Raw genomic sequence first — 9,341 nt, forward strand, 5'->3', positions numbered from 1 at the left:
TGCAGTAGAGGACCGAAGTCTATTTTCCCCTCTGGCATAGAGCTGAGATATCAGGCCACACTTGGCTTTCCAAGGGCTGAAATCCCTGAAACAACCTCTCATTAGGGGAGTAAGCAAAGCAGACCACTGCCAGTGGGGGATTCACTCTGCCCCCCTAGCCTCCTGTTCATGGACAGTGTACACCATGCTGGGATGCTTGACAACATCCCTGGTCCTAGAAGGATCCTTCAGGACATTGGCCAAATGCCCCCTTGCTTCTTTGGGCTACTCACAGCCCTGGGCTCCCACGGTGAAGAGAGGTTTGTTGCCAACACATCTGGGCTGCAAGGCAAGTTTATCCCTACCCGAGCAGAGCCTGCCAGGAAGAAAGCGTTTGCACCCCACACCGTTGTGCGGGTGTGCCGGTGAGCTCACAGCTGCCCTTCAGGCATGCCCAGCCCACTTAATCATTCACAGGTTGACAACTCTCCCGCCCAGCCCAGGTCTAGAGGATAAAAGGGTGGCTTGCCACTCCTGGCTAACAGAGCCACTTTCTGCGTGCTGTCCTGCTCTGTTCTTTCTCTCCAGCACCTCCTGACCACTAGTGCCCACTACTCTTGCTCCACTAGGAACAAGCCATCATGTCTCGCCAGTCGAGTGTGTCTTTCCGGAGTGGGGGCAGCCGTAGCTTCAGCACCGCCTCTGCCATCACCCCGTCTGTCTCCCGCACCAGTTTCACCTCCATGTCCCGGTCCAGGGGTGGAGGTGGCGGCTTTGGCAAGGTCAGCCTTGGGGGTGCTTGTGGCATGGGTGGCTACGGCAGCCGGAGCCTCTACAACCTGGGCGGCTCCAAGAGGATCTCCATCAGCAGTAGCGGCGGTGGCTTCAGGAACCGAGGTTGTGCCATCGGTGCTGGAGGCGGCTATGGCTTTGGAGGTGGAGCCGGGAGTGGATTTGGTTTCGGCGGTGGAGCTGGTGGTGGCTTTGGGCTCGGTGGTGGAGCTGGCTTTGGTGGTGGCTATGGGGGCTCTGGCTTCCCCGTCTGTCCCCCTGGAGGCATCCAAGAGGTCACCATCAACCAGAGTCTCCTGACTCCCCTCAACCTGCAAATCGACCCCAACATCCAGCGGGTCAGGACCGAGGAGCGGGAGCAGATCAAGACCCTCAACAACAGGTTCGCCTCCTTCATCGACAAGGTGAGCCATGATTCTTTGTGAAAAACCACTATGGGTGTGGAATAAGTGCCAAAGAAAGTGGAAAGAGGGACAATTTCCTGACTTTGTGCAAATATCTTCATAGTTTGCAGTTATGTTTTTCTCTGTTTCTGTGTCCTGGATTTGTGGCCTGCTTTCTTAATTAGACTGGCAGCTTGGAAGAGAAGGTCTTAATTCTTCCCCTTCAGAGATAACCACACAAGGGATCCTTGCTTACTGCTGGGCAGAGATATATTCTGTGCTCCAGGTAACAGGGCTGATTGCACAGAAAGGTGGATGAATTCATTGGGCAGCAGCCCAAGTGCTTTTGCAGCCACCCCTGCACCAGGCCACTCTCTGCCCAGCCTTGCCCAGTGCTATCTGTGCCCTGGAGAAGTGTCCTGTCTCCCCTAGAAGAGTGAGTTTAGATGCTTCACTCTGGACCTGCCCTCTGGGGCCCAAGTCCAAGCACTGTCCATCATGGGAAGGTTTAGGGGGACAGAATGAGATGGGAGGAAAACTGGGAAATTGATCACTGAAACGTGAAATCCAAATTTGTCCATCTTTGAACTCTGTCCCCTCCAGGTGCGGTTCCTGGAGCAGCAGAACAAGGTCCTGGAAACCAAGTGGGCCCTGCTGCAGGAGCAGGGCACCAAGACCGTGAGGCAGAACCTGGAGCCTTTGTTTGATCAGTACACCAACAATCTCAGGAGACAACTTGATGGTATCCTGGGGGAGAGAGGCCGTCTGGACTCAGAGCTGAGGAACATGCAGGACTTGGTGGAGGACTTCAAGAACAAGTGAGTTGGGGTGGAGTGGAGACAGGGGTGGGTCTTGGCACCAGATGTACTTTATAACCAGACTACTGCTTATACCTTTCCCAAGAGGTGAAAACATATCCCTTCCATGGACACCTAACCTTCCATGGACACCTAAAGTACTGGAAAAAATCCAGGTCGCTGTTTAGAAAGTTCTAGCTGCAAGCTCAGTCTCTCTGCAAGGCACTTAGCCTCCAGCCAGAGTAACAAACTCAGCACCCTTGGTACCACCTGGTGGAAAAAGCAGTCATGTAATCCTTGCTTTATGGGGCTTTTCTCCCCCACACACTCAAAATACACAGCATTGGCTTTTTGATGGATTCCCCCCAAAGCAGGAACTGATGATGTAACCTAGTTTGGTGGCTCAAAGTATTTCTTTAGTCCTTATGAACCAGCAGCTGGGTTGCTAATTTTTTGTTTTTTTTCAAAGGCTATGAAAGCTGCAAAAAAAAAAGCATTAGAGAAATTGACTAGATGTGGAGTTGGGGAGAAACAGCATAGCTTTTCTACAGGAATGTTCTTGAAGCAACTGAATTATAGCGATAAAAGAATAGTTATCTGCTAGGCAATTATAGAGAAAACAGTACCCTAATGGGTAAGGACCTTGCCCAAAGGCTCACGCTCCCACTGTCCCTCTCTCTCTGCCTATATGATGTGAGAAGCCCCTTTTGGTGGGAAAGCAGGCTCACAGTTGACTTTATGCAGTACAGACCCCAGGCCTCATCCTCTGATAAGCACTTCTCATCCTTTTTACCACCAGGTATGAAGATGAAATCAACAAGCGTACCACCGCCGAGAATGAGTTTGTGATGCTGAAGAAGGTATGTGGCTAGCAGAGAACCTGTGCCTGTGGTTATGCTCACTTAAGGTGTTGTTCATTTAAGTCAAGGCAGAAATGGGGTGCAGTGCCAACTATCCCTGTTTCTCTAGGATGTGGACGCCGCCTACATGAACAAGGTGGAGCTAGAGGCCAAGGTCGATGCACTGATGGACGAGATCAACTTCTTGAAGATGTTCTTTGAGGCGGTAAGAAATGCCCCCTATTTGGGACCCAGAGAGATGGTCACGGGGACACCACCAGGGATTAGGGTCTCCAGGGTTAAGTGACTTTCAGTGGTTCCTAAGCTATGGGCACATTTTTGTCTTTCCTACTCCTTTAGTACTATTCACATTACTTAATAAAGCCAATTCTTTTTTTTTAAGTCAAATTTAAAGCAAAAGACCTCTTCAGTAATCATTTTGCAGAGTGAGATTTAAAATGAGTTATTAGAGCCCCAGGTATACCTTTCCCAGCCATCTCCTCTTTCTGGAGTATCATCCTGTCTTTGTTTACCCCCAGCATGGCAGACCACACAACTAGATTCTTTTTTTTCTTTCTTTTTTTTAAACATCTTTATTGGAGTATAATTGCTTTACATTGTTGAATTAGTTGCTGCCGTATAACAAAGTAAATCAGCTATACGTATACATATATCCCCATATCCCATCCCTCTTGTGGTCTCCCTCCCCTCTAGGTGGTCACAAAGCACTGAGCTAATCTCCCTGTGCTATGCGGCTGCTTCCCACTAGCTATCTATTTTACATTTGATAGTGTGTATATGTCCATGCCACTCTCTCACTTCGTCCCAGCTTACCCTTCCCCCTCCCCGTGTCCTCAAGTCCATTCTCTACATCTGCATCTTTATTCCTGTCCTGCTCCTAGGTTCATAAGAACCATTGTTTTTTAAGATTCCATACATATGTGTTAGCATACGGTATTTGTTTTTCTCTTTCTGACTTACTTCACTCTATATGGCAGTCTCTAGGTCCATCCACCTCACGACAAATAACTCAATTTTGTTTAAAATAAGTTATGACCTAAGAAGATTCAAGTCTGAGAGGTTACACGGTAGGGGTTTCTTGATGTTCAGAGTTGTTAAATTAAACAAAAATAGAGTTAGTAGTGATTTGGATTATTTATTAACTGACCTAAGTTTTTTACGTAGGTGGTTATTCTTATTTTTCTCAAGTCGACAAAGTACAATGAGTAGAAGATTTGAATGGACCTGTTATTAAATAACACGGACTCACATGACTGACTTGAAATCTCCCTGCAGGAGCTGTCCCAGATACAGACGCACGTCTCAGACACGTCTGTGGTCCTGACCATGGACAACAACCGCTGCCTGGACCTGGACAGCATCATCGCTGAGGTCAAGGCCCAGTACGAGGAGATCGCCAACCGCAGCCGCACAGAAGCCGAGTCCTGGTACCAGACCAAGGTGGGTGCTGTGGCGAATGTGCAAGTGTGTCCTGAGCAAGGGATGGAAACGTGTCTAGGATTCCAGGCCATGACCAAATGCTAAGGATGTGCCCCGAGACTGGCTGAGGCCTACTGGGAGGAGTTATGGGAACAGTCATGCATGCATCTGCCACATAAATTCAAGAATATTAAAGAGAATCTCACTGAGTTTCACACCAGTGTCTCTAGAAAAGCAAAGGCAAAAAGAGCAAATTATTGAAGACCAGCCCCAGGCACCCAGTAACTACACCACTTGCCACCTCTTGGTAGCTCCCGCCTGTGAACCTGGGAAAGTGTTTCCATCCTCATATAAATGGACTCTTTCCTCTTTTCTGGTGGCATCAGTACGAGGAGCTGCAGCAGACTGCAGGCCAGCACGGCGACGATCTCCGCAACACCAAGCATGAGATCTCCGAGATGAACAGGATGATCCAGAGGATGAGATCCGATATCGACAACGTCAAGAAGCAGGTAGGGAAAGAAGGCAGAGAAGGGGCCTGAGCTTTGAAAGGCAGACCTATTTTGTTTTGTTTTACATTTTCTAAGTATAGACACACATACACACACAGAGCTGGAGCAAGTACCAGCATTTCACTATTCCACCATCCACAATGACCAGGACAAATGTGCTGGCTTCTCTCTGGAATCTCAGAAAGAGACACTTGAGGCCCAGCTCAGCCTCCAAAGTGTCCCCACCCTTCCTTCCTTCCCCTCTAGTGCACCAACCTGCAATCCGCCATCGCCGATGCAGAGCAGCGTGGGGAGCTGGCCCTCAAGGACGCCAGGAACAAGCTGGCCGAGCTGGAGGACGCCCTGCAGAAGGCCAAGCAGGACATGGCACGGCTACTGAAGGACTACCAGGAGCTCATGAACACCAAGCTGTCTCTGGACGTGGAGATCGCCACCTACAGGAAGCTGCTGGAGGGCGAAGAGTGCAGGTGCGTGACACGGCCGACATCACGAGCCCACGATGGCCTCACATTTGATAAAGTGGAGCTGCTTCTTCACTGCAGGGTGTCAAACACACACACAGGTGGCCACTATCTTGTGCATGATGATTGTCCATCATTAATCCGATGATCCAATCCAATCCAATCTGACACCTGGGCATACAGCTGACCTACACAATGTGACCACAACTCACTTTCTGACCCTATTCCCACCACCAGTATTCTTGAATGCTGCCTCTCCTTCAAACAACCAAGCAACCCAGCAAATATCTTCCCCATTCTTAAAGTGCTTCTTCCTTCAGGAAGCCTTTCATGATTACTCCAGCTGAGTTAAACTCACCTGCCTTTGGATTCTCAAACTACTGGCTTTTCTTCAGTCTTCTGACACTGCTCACTGCCTACCTCCTGTCTGAAGTATTTCTGTCCAGGCCAGGTCTTCTCACAGAATGTAAGCTCCTACAAGGCAAAAACTGCTTCCTACATATTCACAGTTCCCACAACCTCTTCCTCACATTTTCCATATAATAGTTAGAGGACAGTGTGAATTATAAGCTTCCTTTGATAACCTGTTTCTAGATCAAGACCTCTTCCTTGGGAAGTCCCTCCAGAGAACTGTCTCTTTCTCTAATTTAAGCAGTTTTTCAGGCATGCAGTCTCCTTGCTCAGAAAACAAGTTCTAAACATGACTATGGGAGTTATCCATACAGACTAATGGTGTCTTTGGGGGGAGTTTTTAACTCTTATTTCAATTTTTCCCCTTTCAGACTGAGTGGAGAAGGAGTTGGACCAGTCAACATCTGTAAGTAACTTTGAACAGACATTAACAATGATGACAATATGGGGTACTTGGTGCCAACTCAGAATCCTGCTATTTCTAGATACCAGACACTCCCATCCCCAAAATGGTTATTTAATACACTTAGTGAGAAGCAGGTGGTGGAGGAGAAAGAACACAGGTTGAGACAGGAAGCAATGGGGCTCATTTATTATCTCCTAAAGAGCAGGCCCTGTATCTTACCTGTCTTGGACCCTGTTCCCCTGCCTTGCCCTGACCCTCACCCCCTGATGACTTAGCACTGTCCCTCGCCTACTGTGTTCACCAGCTTTCTGTTAGGGATCTTCACTAAATGACTTAGCTCATCTGCTACTCTGTAAAAGTGGCCAAGTACAGTGCTGACACTAGCAGGATCAAATAAATTAGATGCCTAGGCTCTAATCTGGCAGACTGGTCTCACCAGGTTCTCCCTCCTTTCTCCACAGCTTTTGTCACGAACACCGTCTCCTCTGCCTACGGCGGTGGTGGCAGCGGCCTTGGAGGTGGTCTTGGTGGCGGCTTCGGCGGAGGTCTGGGCAGCGGCCTTGGCGGAGGCGGCAGCGGCTTCTACTCCAGCAGCAGCGGGGGCGCCGGCCTAGGCGGTGGGCTCAGTATGGGCGGCTCCGGCTTCAGTGCGAGCAGTGGCCGAAGCCTGGGCTTTGGCAGTGGCGGGGGCAGCAGCTCCAACGTCAAGTTTGTCTCCACCACCTCCTCGTCCCGGAAGAGCTTCAAGAGCTAAGAGCCCGCAGCAGGTCACTGTCTCCCAAGTGCAGAAGCCGGCCATGGCAACAGCCTCTTCTAGGTGGTGGCCCAAGCCAAGTTTTCTCTTTTTCTGGAGTCTAGTCGACCAAGTCTATCGCAGACCCACATTCTTTGGTTCCTGAAAGGCCCAACCCCCAGTCTCTAGCCTTCTGTGTCCTGATTCTATGCTCTGCTTGCAATTAGCCTTTGGGTCTCTACAGCCTGGTCCTCGGTGACAGAAGAATCCAATGTTTTCCAGTATCGAAACCATCAAAACAGAGTCCCTACCCCAATCCCATCTGGTCTATCTCCAGAGTGTGTTCAATAAAATGCTTTCATAATATAAGCTGTTGGGAAGAATTGTTTTCTCAAGATCTACAGCCAAACTAGAGAACCCCTGCAGGTCCATCTGTCCAGGTGTGATTTGTTTCTTTGATGATTCACAAGGAGACAGAATGGCCTTGGAGGGAAAGTGGTCCTCGTGGGTGGTCTAGAGACTCCAGGAGGCATGAGAGGTGGATGCTAAATCCTCTAGAATGAAGGAGTCTCTGGAGGGCATGAAGGGGAGGGTTCTTTGTTTCACAGTTTGGACAGATTATAGAGCTGTTTGTTGGAAGGGGTCCCCAATGAAGGTGGGCCAACTTGCAAGTAATGACATAATGCGCTTAAGTCAAATTTGTAAATAAGGAATATGTTGCCTTGAAACCCCACAAAGGCCTGAAAGATATTTGGTCTTTTCTAATAATGTGGGGGCTGAGAGTGTCAATAGCTTATAGTTTCTTAACAGAGTCAGGGATGAAGTAGCCCTCGGATTAGCAAATAATTTCAAGAATTTAATGGAGGAGACCGGAACTTGCACTATATGTTGGACAATGGCCCATCCTCTTTTTCTGAACTTTTTGTGAGTCTTTGTTGGTCCTGAATGGGTATGTTTAATGAATCTTTTCGAAGGGGGATTTATCAATGCAATATCATACCTATGCGCCTGGGGAAAGTCAGATGCATTTAAGATCTTGCCTGCAAAGAGTGTGTGTGATGGCAGGGCTGTTGAGGTACCTCACCAGCGTCTGGGTAGAGGTGGATTGTGCCCCTTCCGAGGTGAAAGCAAACTGTGATGGAGAGGCTGTTGCAGTGGGCACTGAACAGAACATTATTAGCCAAATCCACAAGAGCAAAATATTTACCAATTGCTGATTGAACAGAGTCAGCGATTTCAATAATATTGGGTAGTGAGCCTTAATGGGAGTGACCATGGCATTAGGGTTGTGGTAATCCACTGCCAGGCACCTTTATTCTTTCCAAGTTTAAAAGTAGGCCAAATTGAGTTGTTGAATGGAGAAACAGTGGGCATAATCACCCCTTCTCTAAATATATTCCCTTTAATGGGTTTGACCTTTGAAGGCCCTGTTTTAATTTACATTGGGACGTATTAACAATTTTAACTGGAGGAAGGTCCATGGAGCCCCATTGTGACAAGCCAATTTGTTAGTGTCAAGGATTTAATTGAATTTTAGTTTTGTTACTCACTGGATCAGAGTGTCCATGACCACTGTGAGATATACTGGGGTGGGGGGGCAATGAATAGTGTGATCGTGTGAAATTTAGGCAAGTCAGTAGTTCTGATAATTAAGGTGAGGCATACTTGTTTGTTCTCTCTTTTGTGTTCAATAACTTCCTCAAGATTACAGGGGGGTACCTTGTTTAAATTTAGTGAAATCCCCAGTATAATATGAGCTCCAGTAGGGATTAAGGCCATGAAGACTTGCCAATTGGTGTATTTCAGCAGACATTAAAGTTAATTCAGAACCTATGCAGTAGAGGTGCAAAGCCAATCCACACCCCTTTATATCTTTTTTTATGTATAAATTCTTTCAGTAAATTTTGGATTTTCAATTGCATCGAACTGTGTTAAAATTTTTTTTGTTTCCTCCCCCTGTTTCCAGGTTTCTTTCTTTTCTTGCTTTCTCACTCTGGTTCTCTCTATATATTTCTTCTTCCTTCCTCCCTTCTTTCCTTCCTCCCTCTCTTCCTTCCTTCCTCCCTCTCTCCCTCCTTTCCTTCCTTCCTCCCTCCCTCCCTCTCCCATGCCCCCTCTCTTTTCTAGGGTTACTAGAATTACTTATGAGAGAGGAATTCTTGCTACCCTGCTCATATCTATAAATTTCTTCCTCCAGAAGGCCTCAAATCAGTATCATCAGGGTTTAAGGCCTCCCCCACAGAAATAGTTGAATTAACTCCTTAGTTGTGCCACAAGGGTGCCCTATGTGTCTTCCCCTATAACCCTGAAGAAGAGGATCTTTTTTTTTGGCAACAGTGGCATAGGCAGCAGCAGCAGAAAAGCATTTTGTAGGGTTCTCATACACTATCTGCCTTTAAGAGTGTGGCCTCAGTATGCTACAGAGTGACTGCTTTTCCTCCCAATGAGTGATCATCTGATAGGACCATATATTGCACAGGTTGTAGTCTTTCCCCTGAGCACTTCATAGAATGGGGGCCAACACCTGCTTAAGACACACACCAATCTTCACATGGTAACAGTCATTCCCTTGAGCTTGGCGTTGGTCA

General features: G+C 47.8%; 1 protein-coding gene across 1 annotated transcript; it reads left to right on the forward strand.

Moving 5' to 3' along the window:
- The first annotated feature begins 613 nt into the window (after window positions 1-613).
- Window positions 614-7,067, forward strand: LOC308624852 (keratin, type II cytoskeletal 5). Its single transcript, XM_081248604.1, has 9 exons — window positions 614-1,175; window positions 1,758-1,972; window positions 2,751-2,811; window positions 2,921-3,016; window positions 4,087-4,251; window positions 4,617-4,742; window positions 4,989-5,209; window positions 5,986-6,020; window positions 6,482-7,067. The coding sequence occupies exons 1-9, from the start codon at window positions 621-623 to the stop codon at window positions 6,772-6,774; spliced, it is 1,767 nt and encodes a 588-aa protein (XP_081104730.1). The 5' UTR covers window positions 614-620; the 3' UTR covers window positions 6,775-7,067.
- Window positions 7,068-9,341: the final 2,274 nt, after the last annotated feature.

The sequence above is a fragment of the Mesoplodon bidens genome (genome assembly GCF_964165515.1).
Source record: "Mesoplodon bidens genome assembly, chromosome: 11".
Taxonomy (NCBI): Eukaryota; Metazoa; Chordata; class Mammalia; order Artiodactyla; family Ziphiidae; genus Mesoplodon; species Mesoplodon bidens.